This window comes from Eutrigla gurnardus (genome assembly GCF_963514095.1).
Source record: "Eutrigla gurnardus genome assembly, chromosome: 5".
Lineage (NCBI taxonomy): Eukaryota > Metazoa > Chordata > Actinopteri > Perciformes > Triglidae > Eutrigla > Eutrigla gurnardus.
Window position 1 is genome coordinate 19,351,385 of NC_139919.1, and position 13,493 is coordinate 19,364,877.

Below are 13,493 nucleotides of genomic sequence, written 5' to 3' on the forward strand. Positions count from 1 at the left end.
TCTCGCCAGACAGGGTCACCAGCAGGTTCACATTTACAAATGCTTGCATTGTGGCAGAGCAGTGATCACAACCCCTCGTATTCACTCATACACAAGATTTCCATTTTTGATTTTATTTCATATATGTTCTGAGTAAACAATACGACAAGTACAAAAACCTGCAGTTGAGCATCCAACTGGATAGTGTAAACAGTAGCAAATAGATATAAGTATGAATGTACAAAATGAGAAATCTATATGGAAGAACTATCATCATATTTACACATAATGTAATGTTAACTACAATATGCATCTGTATGCCCAGTAATCTAGTATAAACAATGAACCATTAAACAACATGACCTAATAGTGCTATAGTGTAGCTGCTGCACATGCGTTATCATGGCATATTCATATATTTTGGCTACCGATTACTGTTTATTCTATATATTGCACTGCACTCCACTGCTTCTTGCATTTCTGATTATATGTGGAATTGAATTCCTTTGTCCCAGTACTTGTACTCTGCAATGGTAATACAGTTAAATGTGATCTAATATGAGCAGTGGCAATATAAGCACAATGGGATGTGTGAGCCTACAGTACCTCGTGCTGTATTAACAAAGAAAATAAGAGAACCCCAGGACATTTTGGATTTCTGTCTGTATTCTAGGAAACTATTTATATGAATGAACCTTCTGACAAGATTGGCAACATATGACATATGAGTTTGTGTGTTTTGTATTGAATTTGTGTTGTTTTATTGCTTGTTTTGCCACATGATGAATGTGGGTCAGGTTTTTTTTTATTTGCAGGCTTTTGTGTTTACAACCACAGCACTGTCGAGCTGTAAGCCACGCGCCCCACAACAAAGCAGCAGCACTGACTCGGTATGAATTATCCTCAGCTGTTATGTTACAGCGTTTATATCATTTTTATTCTCCGGAAAATGTGCGTGTTCGACTCCCTGCTTGGCGTGTAATTAGTGTCGCTCATCTTCCGCCCCTTCTCGGTTCCCGTAGCCACTGCCTCTCATCCTCACACTGACCCTCTCTGTCTCTCTGTGCGTCTCTTTTCCCTTCCACGCGATGCCGTGTACAAAAAAAATCCGCTACAGCGAATTTTGTGTCCCTTGTTTCCTTATATGGTGATCAGCGTCGCGGCCCGACCCTCCTCGCGCCGTGAGCGAGGCGCGTGCACTGACCGCCGCCGCTCACCGTTCGCTTCCTTATTTGGAAGTGAGTCCAACAAAAACCGCACGGAGGGGAGGGGAGAGAGGAGGGGTGAGAGGAGGGGTGAGAGAGGACGGGATGGATGGCGGAGAATTTCCTCCCACCCTGAAAATCGCTTTGCGCCTGACTGAATGTCTGTCTAACAGCAGCAGCTCGGTAGTTTTACTTATTAATCTGTAAACACAATCATCAGCACGGGTTCACGTCGTTGAATTCTGAATGTAAAGCGTTATAGCCACAGCAAAGGCTACGTAAGTGCATACATGGAAAAACGCTACTTTATAAAGGTATAGCCGCATTAAAATCTCGAGTTGTGGTCTGGCCAGCGCCTTTAATCATAATCGTCATCGTAACTCAATCGTACATCGATCACTAATTGAGCACCATTAGATATTGTTTTCATAATATCGCACATCAGATAATAACAGGGATTTGTAGGCTCGTTCAAATACCACACAGACGCATATTCCCATAATGCTGTTCGCCTCCCATTTGGTATGTTTGATTTGTTTATCAGCGCTGACGCCACCGACAAAGGAAAATTAAAGAGAAAATACTTTCTATTGGAATCTCATTATTAGAATATCACAGGGAAATTATGTATAATATATACATGTATATCAAAAGAAATACTAGTTTGTTTTCATCAAACGGCTGTGAATTAGTGGCATGTTTAATAACAGTGGTCAATATGTTGAAATGTACCAGGGGAAAATATATTTTTGTTGTATGGCCTTTTTAATTTATGTAAATAACATTGAACTGAAACGAATTCATATTAACTTTACATTTGTGCCCTCTTTGTGTTATCACAGTGACAAAAAAATGCATAAATGAACGGTAAACATGAGGCAGCAAACACTACCTCCGGACCATCACGGTTCACAGACGTGCGCTCCCGCACCTTGCTCGAGCCGGGGGCGCGCTTATAGGCGCGTTCACATCGTGTATCCAGTGTGTGTGTGTGAGCGAGAACGACTATTCATCATCAGTCCATTCAATTTCTACCCAGACGCTGACCGACTCAGAGCTGCAGCCATGGTAGGTTCAACACGGTGCTTTAAGCTCTCTCGCGGGTCCCCATCGGCTAATGTGGACTTGAGCTCAGGTTCTCGGGGGGTTTGTGGGTCGACTTGTGCTTATTTAACGGATGATGTTAGTTTTATCCTCGAACGTTTGCCGGTTCTGTACCGCAGAGCCGCTGCTAGCGCCGGGGCTAGGCAGCCAGCAGTGCGGGCGGATATGCTAACAAAGCGTTCACACAGCGGGGCAAAGCCGCTTTTTTCACTTCCATCACGCTAAGAGAATTAGCAGTGTACGTTATTATATATTTATTTATTTATAATAGACCAGCGAAAACGGCTTGGTCCCTAACAACTGGCGCCATTTCGTTCGTCTCTCCGTGTTTCGCCGGCACACAAAAAAACCCTGAAAGGGTCTCGTCCTGTTAACGGGCACACCGCTGTCATGACGACATCCATGGTGTTTTCACCGCATCGTGTTCCCGTTATTTCACCTCCTGCTCGTCGATGCTTCCACATAATAACAGCGCAGCGCTGGCAGGTGCAGCAGCGCCCCGGGGCTATCCTAGCTAATGCTATTGTTAGTCAAACCAGCTACGTTAGCCAACGCAGAAAATGACACCCGTTATGGCTGGCGCTAGCTGAGATTTCCCCCCGTTCTTTGTCTGTACACGGCTCCCTCGCTGGTGGGGTTTTAGACGCTGGTCGTCTACGTGCTCCAAATCGGGGTCACTAATCGCCCACAGCGATCTCACGCGGATAATTAATAGGTTTATGGCCGAGTGGCTCTATGATTACTAAATGTGTGAATTGTCAAACGGAACAGTCCGAGCTTTGCCTTATATAGCAAGCTAGCGCACACACGTGCGTGTGCTGCATTCATGGCCCCACCCTGAATTTGGTGCAAAGACAATTTTGATCGGTGCTGTATTGAAAGGGGGTCTGGAGTTATTTTCCTGCCGTTTAACATGTGAGCATTTTGCCATGTAACTATTGGGATGTGGCAAATATTTGACGTAATTGTCAACGTTATGTAACGCCAGTGTTGGATCCAATAGCTCCAAAGCTAACGGGCCGCTGGCTCGCGACGTTCATGGGCTGTACTGCGCATGTACTTTTAATTGCGCATCTAATATGTACAGCCGTTTAGACTCACGTCACGCTAGTAAACTGCAACACGAAGAGGGAATAATTGATGCCTTTGTTCATTTAAATATATAGTGAGAAATGTATATGGCGATGGATGTATATATGTATAGGGATATAGATGGATTGATTATAAACAATGTTCTTATTCATTCATTTTTGAATTTTTTTTAGGCCTGTGTTTGCTAGTTAAATTGGCTTTTGTGAGGCATTCACATTAACTGTTTCTTTCTGTAAAGGAATTAAAGACTTGGGTCGTGGTTGCATTATATTGAGTAACTTGAACCTTGACTTCTGTAAAGAAAAGTATCCCTGGGTAAGATTAGATAAGGCGAGAGTTTAGTGATCACCATGGTGATATTGGCTTGCTGCTACAACAAAAATAAACAGAAATATAAACAATATCCTGGGAAATGATGCCAAAAAAAGGCAGTTGGAAGGGAGGAAATGGAAACTTCGAAATATTATTGACTTTACAGATGATGTTTGTGTGGGGGGGGGGGGGGGGAATATGAGACAAATGCAAAGCATGTGATCATGGTCATTTCTGAGCATCGCCATGGAGAAGAATGTCATGTGCTCTCTCATATATAAAGAGTATATATGTTGTTTGTCAACCTCGGCAAATAATTTGGAGATGGACTTGGCTATTTTTTCCATGTTCCTTGCAGTTGTAGCAAAGTACAATTCACATGTTGATGATAGATTAAGGAAGTGAGTAAGGCTGTTTGCTGGTTAATTATTACTCTAAATTCACTGTTATCTCATACAGGTCTTGTTCGCCCTGAGCAAACATACAATGTCCGCCAGTGCTGCTTTGCAGTTGGGTTCCTTTTCCGTCTTTCCTGCCCCATTATTTCCTTTTCATTGTCTTTTTTTCCGTTGACACATTGGTAGACAGCAGTTTACCTCTCCTGGGACTGCATTTCCCTGTGATGGGGTGCTTTAAACAGAAGTCAGAAGACCTGGTTGAGTGAGTTATGGAGCAGCTGTGACTCTGCGATGCGTCTTGTATTCTATATTTCTACAAAAGCCCCATTGTTTGAGAATGAACCCAGCACTTAAACGTTTAATTCGTGACCACACCCTGACCCGCATGGTCATCCTAATGGTAAAACCATATGACTGTTCCCTCGGAAAAACTGTCTCAGAATCGTGGACACACCTGTCGGCTGACCTTATTTAGTATTCATGGTCCAGATGGAATTTGGTCATGCTGTACTGGCCACATATTTTATTTTTTAGTATTCTTACAGTCTGTTTTTATACATAATACATTTAAATTAAAACGCTGTGCTGACCAGTCTGGATTTATTTGGACCAACTGGACAATTGGATATCTTTCAGACTGCATTGCACAACTTAACGCTTCCACCATTATGGCTTGTCACAGCCACACCTTTTTGCGTTTCAATCCTCCTTATCAATCGGCCTCCTAAGGAGCATTCATGCTGTGTGATAGTCACATGCTGCCCTCTCAGGCCTTTCTTCAGCCTTATGATGTCTGTATTATGTAGGATTCGTCACGTCTGGCCTATTAAACACGATAGTAACTGTTAGCTCATTCTGTCAAAACAATCACTGTGGTTTAAGGCTCGAACATAAAATGACTTTCATTGACATTTATTCTGTCAAATCTAGATTAGTTCTTTGGATAATGTATCACAATTTCCTAAAGCAGTTCAAAATCTATTTAGTTGCATATGATATATTTTGAAATCTGTACTTTTCAAACTTGTTTTAATGTATTTAAAAAGTAATTTGAGGCTGATTATTGATGTGAACTTTAAGTGTTAAAGACATTTTACATCTTCATTGTGAGTAAGGAACAATTAATGACCTAGCAATGGCTTTATCTGCTCGATGCTGTGGAAAACGGAATAGAAAGAATGAAATTGTATTATGTAAACTGCATAAATAAACTAGTAGCTTTGTTTAGCCTCTCTAACTATAATAAGAAATAACCTTTTTGCTGTGGCATCACGATCAGAACACAGAGTAGTTGCAGTAATGGCAGCTGCAATGTTAAACTGTTCACTGTTAACTGGTTTCTCCACAGGCCTCCGGTGTGAAAGTCACAGATGAAGTTATCTCCATCTTCAACGACATGAAGGTGCGTAAGGCTCAGGCAAATGAGGATGAGAAGAGGAAGAGGAAGAAGGCCATTCTTTTCTGCATGAGCAAGGACCTCAAGAACATTGTTCTGGATGATGGCAAAGAGATCCTCCTGGGTGACTTGGGAACCACCGTCCAGGACCCATACCAGCACTTTGTGAAGATGCTGCCCCCAGACGACTGCCGCTACGCCCTGTACGACGCCACCTATGAGACCAAAGAAACAAAGAAGGAGGATCTGGTCTTTATCTTCTGGTGAGGGTCGCCATACTCGGACATTAAATGGTTAATGACCATCATGAAAATGACATTCGGCATTAATAATGTGTTTTCCCCCCCACCTGCAGGGCTCCAGACAGTGCCCCATTGAAGAGCAAGATGATATATGCCAGCTCAAAAGATGCTATCAAGAGAAAATTTGAAGGTAAAAAGCACTGTGCAGTTTGTCTGTGTTTATGTATAGATTGGTGCATGAAAAGTTAAACAATTTTAAAGCAATTGCAGACTGGGGTTACATTTTTGGCCATTAAGGATCTGAATGGACACTAGATGACAATGCATTGTTTCAAAATATGCTGTAGCTGGAACATAAGTTAAAAGCAGATTTCCCATGTTCAGTGCTAAGTCTGGTCTTTAAGTGTAGGCCAATCATTGGAGTGAGTCAAATTACTAGATCCGGACCAATATTTTCAGAAAACTTTCTGTATTGTTATGACCATATATTATATTATATTATATTATATTATATTACATATGCCAGGATGTAGGTTTATATCTTTGTCTGAATACATTTTATTTCAGGTATTAAGCACGAGTGGCAGGTGAACGGGTTGGAAGACCTCAAAGACCGGCACACCCTGGCAGAAAAGCTTGGCGGCTCATCAGTAGTCAGCCTGGAAGGATCCCCTATATAAATACCTGCACACACACACAACCCCCCGCCCCCCTCCCCCCTCTTCTCTCTGGCTTCGATCGAGGCCTTTCAGACACATCTGTTGGGTTTAGCTGTTCATTCCAGTGTGGTTTGGAGAGGGGGAAAAAAAGCAGTACCAGCACCATTTGCGTGACTCGGGGTGGGATATTGTGGGTGGGTTTGGGGTCAAGTGACGGTTTAAAAAGGAACAAAAATAAATTCCACCACTGCAGACTGTCATTCCAGTTCATGCAACATATAGAATATGAACAAAACACACAAAGGAAAAACATTAAAGATACAACTGAGGAAGGATGAAGATGTTAGAACCTAAATACACATATTGTTCATATTTAAAAACAGGGTTTTGTTTTTTTTCTGGTTTCCATTTGAGCAATGGCAGACATAACCTTTTTTTTAGTTTTCCAACCATTGAATTCCGTCAAATAATCATTCCAACTACATTTTTTTTTGCCAAACTTCTAGTTAAGTTTTGTAAATGTTTGTAGTTGAGACTAGTTGTATGAACTAATTCACAAGGTCTATCAAAACCTCTGGGGGGAGTACAGTTAAATATATATATTTTCTTTTTGTTGTTCCATTTATTTTCGTTTTGTTTTTGAACATGCAAATTCCAACATTTTAGTGATATCCTTTTTAATTTCCAGTTCTGGGTCAGAAATCCATGGCATTTGATGTTAACGGACAACATTCCTTGTACTTGTTAAAACCAGGATCTCCTTGAATTAAAAACTTTGGTGTTTATGAAGGTCTGATGGGGAGCGATGTGTATATGAAGGAACGGCGGTCAGAGTTTAGACTGAATATTGAATGGTGGATGTTTTGTATCGTCTCCTTATCTCTAATAAAAAGCACTAAACTACTGACTTGTTTAGCTCCTTTGCCAGTTTTTTCATGTGTGTTTTGTAAAAGTGACGACATTCAGAGCTGTTTCAGGTCACACATCGGTTTCTATTTATAATGGCGTCGTCGTCATGGATGGATGGCACCATGACGATGATGGTAAAGTATTTTTAAAGATTTTTGATCAATGAAATGTCAAAACATTTTATTTAATGTCCATCACAATGTCCTCACTCCCAAATAGAAGTACTCAAACCACCTTTGTACAATGAACACTCTAAAATGCACATATATTAATTTTACTCTCATGGATAGATAACATAATAGCAAATATGTACATCTGAGAACTTGGAAGTGAAGGGAACCAGGGACAACATTTTAAAAAATATATTCTATTGCAGATACATTTTCTGTCAATCATCAAATTCTGTTAATTTCCTGTTAATTTCCATTGCAGTACTTGTTTTGTCCACACGAAGGCGCAACAACACCACTCCTATAACTTCAGTAAACACCACTGACACAAATGCTGTTTATAAATCTCTGTTTATTAAAATATATCAAGCATTTTTCAGAAAAATAAAACAAATACTCTTTATCTCCGGACGACACTGAGAAGAGCATAATGTCTGCTGAAATATGAAAAATCAGTGTTGTCCATAAACGTCCTAATCTGTGTATTATGACCATGTGTATGTGGATCAAAGGGAAAAATCAGATTATCCTGAAAGATTTGCATCCCTGCAAAGTCATAAAATATGTAAAGAGAAGATGTCAATAGTTTGCCCATCATCCACAGTAGAAAGATGATCTGGTACTACTGACACACTGCATACTCCAGGACAAGTGTATAAAAAGTGGTTTATGTTAATACTGTGTGGAAAATACATATTAAAAGCTGTGGTGATGAACTCAGAGACAGGTTTGTTGAATAGGCCCAGAGGTTACTGGGAAAAATTAAAAACAGGAAAAATAGGTTGATGTACAGGATCCAGAAATAATGAATCTGCTCTAGTGGTGTATGGTTTTATCATATTTCACTCATGTTTTCCCCTCTCTCTAGAGGTAAAAGGACATTTCACTCATTTTTTTCAGTCACTTTGTGCGTTCCTGTGTTTTTCGTGCTGTACTGTCTTAGTTCTGGACGCAGTCTAGTCGGTTACCGTGCACCCAGTAACAGATCTGAGCGAACTTCAGGGGAGTGATGCGCACGGCCACATTGTAATCGCGATTCTCTCCATCTATCTCTAGCCACTGGTGTCCAGAGAAGATGCCGATGACCTTCCTTTCCCAGCGCTCTAAACTGTTGTCCCATACTCTTCCATACACTCCAGAGCCACTGGCTCCGGGTCGGGCGTCACAGTGCTGGTATATCAGGTCGCTGGACTCTTGTTCCACAGGACAAAATCTGTACACCAGCTGCCCAGATCTGTCGCTGTCGAAGCCAGAGAAGTGGATGCGATTACCTGCCAGGTCGTCAGAGGAGGGAGCCACAGAGAGGCGCATGAAGGGACGCCGGTGAGGCCAACGCAGCTCCAGCAGGGCGTAATCAAAGTCCATGCTGACCTCCTGAGGGCCCTGGATCCAGCCCTTTGGAACGCGGGTACGTTTCACCCTCACCCAGCGGACCAGAGGCTTCTTTGAAGAAGTGTCGCCAGCTTTGGTGCCATTGATGGATGGAGGAATGAGGAATCCCACCCTGAGCTTTCGCGCCCCCTTGACATAATCCTTCCCATCATGCACACAGTGGGCAGCTGTGAGGACATGCTGCTGAGACACGAGAACGCCAGTGCAGCCGGTGGAGATCCGCACCGCCGTGGAAAAAGGGTAATCCAACAGGAAGTTGTCACCTTGGATGTTAAAACATCCGTCCGCTCCGTAGATCTGCCGCCTCACGCGCCTGGGCTTCACTCTCGGTGCCCTCCCAGCTGACGGGTGACCCCATTGACCTCCTTCAAACTCCTCGTCACCCGCCACATCCACGGTGGTGAGAGTCCGGGAGCCATCAGCGTACAACGTCTCAAAAGCCAGTCTCTCGGTGAGCTGCTCCCTCGGGGCCTCCTGCTCTCCTCTGTGGAAGCAGCTGGAGTTGCAGTGAGTGGCGAAGTCCAGCTGAGTCTGAGCACTGAAGCGGGAGCGGAGGAGAGGCGTCGGGGCGTGAGGGACAAGCGTGGGGACGTGGACGGGCGGAGGGTGAGGAGGGTGAGGAGGGTGAGGAGGGAGAGGAGGGTGCAGAAAGGACAAGGTGAGAGGAAGGAGCAGCAGGAGCAGGTGAGTCGGCAGGAGGGAACTCATCATGGTGACGGAAAACACTGCAAAGACAGAAAATAACCACTCATGTGAGAAGAACAGTTTACAAGCATGAATTCCTACATGCTCGTAAAGATGCCCGTGGAAAACCCTCCAAACAAGTCTTTTTACCGGCTCTAATCTCCACAGCTGATTGTTGATTGTAAATCTCAGCAGTGAGAAGCTTGCAAAATCCAATGTTGCAACGCGTGCCTAAGTTTCATGTGGTGTGACGGGGCAACGGTGAACCCCTTGTTCATGTAATGTAGATTACGAGGAGAATAGCGTTTCAACCCCGATGGAAACAAACAAGCATTTGAATGTTTGTTTGGTACAAAAGTCACAGGCGAATTCCAAAGGAAAGAGAAGGAAAGTCTCAATTAGAGGGGAAGCAAAGTGGCCACATAATAGCTGAGAAGCCAGAACAAAGTGCAGTGGTCAACACTCTAAAAGGAAAAGAAATGCAGTGGGTGATGTTATTTGATCCACAGGACAGACATTCTGCATTATGGCAGACCGGACGAGTGGTTGGCAGGTTACAGTAAAATCAAATATTTGTCAAAGCTCCGAGGTAAGAAGTTGTTTTCCGTCAAACATGAACTACTTGACAGCGTGCGTGGGGCTTTCAGCGCAGATTAGCAGCAACAAGGAGATACACGAGCCCCTCTGAAGGCTGTGGACTTGGAGGCACTCACGGCATGAAGAGAGCAGGTGTGTGAAAAGTGAAAAGCAACAAGTCAAGGCACGGCAGCAGAACAGAGCATTATTTCTGACAAAGGGATGGGTGGAGCCCGGCAACACACCTATTTCTCCTGTTTCTTGCCCCATTACAAAGACGCTATAGGCACAAAAAAAGAGCTTCTGTAAGCAGGAAAAGTAAGATGTTCCTTCAACATTGACGTGTCAGAAAATTGACAGTTACAAAGGGTCTGAAGTGGTAAATTGGCTGTTGAGGAAGTGGAAATCTGTGACATTAACCTGTAGTACAATTTATTAAAAACAGTAAAAAAAAAAAAAACCCTGATATGTTTAAGAAGCCAGTAAACCAAATGCAATGAAAGTGATTTGATGGGATGTTAAGACTTCAACTAACTGTTTTCAGAGCATGTTTCAGTATTGAAACCCATCATTGTGACAGCTGTTCCAGAGGAACACCTGGAAGCCACTGCAAAATAATCCAGAACACATCATCCCAGTGCAAAAGTGACAACATAAAATTAGAGTGTTGTGTTTTGGGCGGCCACAGTAAGTAGAGGAACTACCAACAGTCTCTTAAAGTGCACAAATCACAGGTTATCTGAAGCCTATAGACATAGTTCAGCAGCAAATCTTGTCTGACATATGCAGCTAAATTAAGTCCAGGACAAGTTCCCTCTCAGTTTTAACTGGGGAGATGGTTGAAGGGATACATGTGAAACCTCACACAGACAATCCTTCTTTCATTTATTTGATATTGAATAATTTACCATCAATTCCCCAATATTTGGTCATATTTGGCTTGAATAACCTTGCATCTGACTCAATAAGGCTGTAAAAAATCCTTACTGTATTCCTTGGAAAACTAAATTGGAAACTTCAGGCATCCCTCTAGGATCAATACTTGTAATGCATTACCTCCTGATTAAAGATCGACGTTTACATCCTAGTCAAGTCGAGTCCCTCAGGATTGTTCCTCAGGTCGTCCCTCACCCTCTCTGGTGGCAGGCAGGTAGTTTCTCGTCCTCCAGGGAAAGTATTGATCGCTCCCTTTCAACGTGTACGCACTGGCTGTCTCGTCCCGGGACCGCCAGCGCTCCTTCTGAAACCTGCTGGAGCCACAAATAAAATTCTCTCTCTGAGAAGAAGTGTTTACTCTCTGGAGCGTCACGCTTCATGGTCCTAGCGCCGGGTGCCACCTGTCTGCCTGCTGGGGAAAGGTGTGTGTGTGTGTGTGTGTGTGTGTGTGTGTGTGTGTGTGTGTGTGTGTGTGTGTGTGTGTGTGTACTAAACGTTGTTTTTGTTGTTGATTTTTTTATTTTTTTTACTTTCTATCAAATTTTAATGACATATTTCTGTCATACTATATTTTGACATTTTTATGTATTTGTATTTTGATCTTATGGCATATTATTATATGAGTCCCTTTCATACTATATAATGACTTTTTAAGGACATTTTCTACGACATACAGTAATTTACTAAGAACATTTCATGTTAATTGTTATTGCATGTTATATTATGACTCTTTGTAACGTTTGTATGATTTTTTGTGACAAACTGTACCATCACCATGACACATTATACTATGACTTTCATGACATACTCCTCTGACATTTATTCATTTATTTACCACATACTTTAATTTAGATTTTCATTGATATTGTACCTTTTATGGTATTTTTATGGCATATTAAACAATGACATTTTAAAAACATTTTTGTTAAATATTATACTGTGTAATTGTACGGCATCCTATGCTGTAACATGTTGTGACATACATGACATGACATTTCTCATGACAAACTATGGTATGAACATTTTTACATTTTTTATGATTTACAGTAAACTACAGTCAACTATTTTTCTGACATACTATACTATCACCTTTTTCAAAAAACTAAGATTTGACTGTTTTATCACTTTTTTCGACATACTATTACTTTTTTATTACTTTTTTTAAGGGCAAACTATACTATGATACTTTTATGACTCTATTCTACTATTACTTTTTGGATGACATTTGTATGACTATATCTATTATAACTTTTGGATGTCATTTTTGTTGAATACCATACAACTACCTTGTTCACTTGAAGTGGTAATTAGTTCTCTAGGTAAAGCAGTTTCCTACATGGCTAAATGGATGGTGGTGAAGAAAATCAATTGAAATGGTATGGTATGAATTGTATTGTACTACGACTTTTTTCATCATTATTTTCATCATTATTTTCAACACCTTTTTTCATCACTTTTCATTTTTTCCTTGCTGTGACTTTTTTAGGACTACTTGATTAAGGTCCATTGGAACTATCAAATTAAGCTATCACAACCCTTTATCATCAATACAAGAGCAGACTGAGGAGTGCAAACAGGTTTTAATCATTAGCATTACTTATTACATGTATACCTCAATATGAAAAGTAGAAATGGCTTTTAAGGTATACAATTAAGGATTTCTTTTCTGCAGTGTATAAGGCAAATTTGCAATTAATAATCTAAACAAAGAAGAACATAACAAGTACTGACATTTCCAGAGCTAACATCAGCAAATATTTGATTTTTATTGAAAGCTATTAATTTCTTTTAATTGTCAGTCAACTTACTGAATAATTGCAATAATTGCACCATTTCAGCACCTGTCAGCTTAGATATTTGCTGACTAAGTTTATCGTTGAGATTTATTTCATTGGAGAAAACTGATGTTTTATAGAAAAGTACGATACTGATTAATGTTTTAAAGCATTATACTGTCATATTTTTTTTTTACCATTGTCAGTTGAGCCCTTTTAATGGCATAAACATTTTATCTAACATCCAATGAAATGAATCAACATGACCTTTTCTGACTCAGATTACAGGTGTTGATGTTCTTCAACATATTTAGTTATTTGACTCTATCCTGCAGCTACACCCAAGCAAGAAAAGTCTTGTTTCTGGCATGACTGCACTCTAATTATCATCGGTGCCAAAAACACAAATAGATTCAAGTGAAGACCAACTCCTGAACATTCAGAAATGGCAGCTGGCGGGCAGAGGACTGTTTGGGCATGTTAGCATCAATGTTCACCTCCTCCTCTGCGGCGTGACCTTGATCTCTAAGAGGTCTTTAATGTCTCATTCAGGTTCCCTGTGAACATGTGGAATTTGGGAAGCCGTGCACCAACGCTCCCATGGGGTTTGTTGTAAGCTTTGGAGGCGCCGGAACAGAGCTCCCAGTCACGGCGACAGTGCTTC

General features: G+C 41.4%; 2 protein-coding genes across 2 annotated transcripts; one reads left to right on the top strand and one right to left on the bottom strand.

Moving 5' to 3' along the window:
* Window positions 1-2,091: 2,091 nt before the first annotated feature.
* On the top strand, window positions 2,092-7,291 carry cfl1 (cofilin 1). Its single transcript, XM_084010280.1, has 4 exons — window positions 2,092-2,252; window positions 5,439-5,749; window positions 5,842-5,918; window positions 6,296-7,291. The coding sequence occupies exons 1-4, from the start codon at window positions 2,250-2,252 to the stop codon at window positions 6,406-6,408; spliced, it is 504 nt and encodes a 167-aa protein (XP_083866406.1). The 5' UTR covers window positions 2,092-2,249; the 3' UTR covers window positions 6,409-7,291.
* Window positions 7,292-7,798: 507 nt separating this feature from the next.
* Window positions 7,799-11,363, bottom strand: prss23 (serine protease 23). Its single transcript, XM_084010262.1, has 2 exons — window positions 11,175-11,363; window positions 7,799-9,583 (listed from the first exon to the last, which is right to left on the bottom strand). The coding sequence occupies exon 2, from the start codon at window positions 9,567-9,569 to the stop codon at window positions 8,406-8,408; it is 1,164 nt and encodes a 387-aa protein (XP_083866388.1). The 5' UTR covers window positions 9,570-9,583; window positions 11,175-11,363; the 3' UTR covers window positions 7,799-8,405.
* Window positions 11,364-13,493: the final 2,130 nt, after the last annotated feature.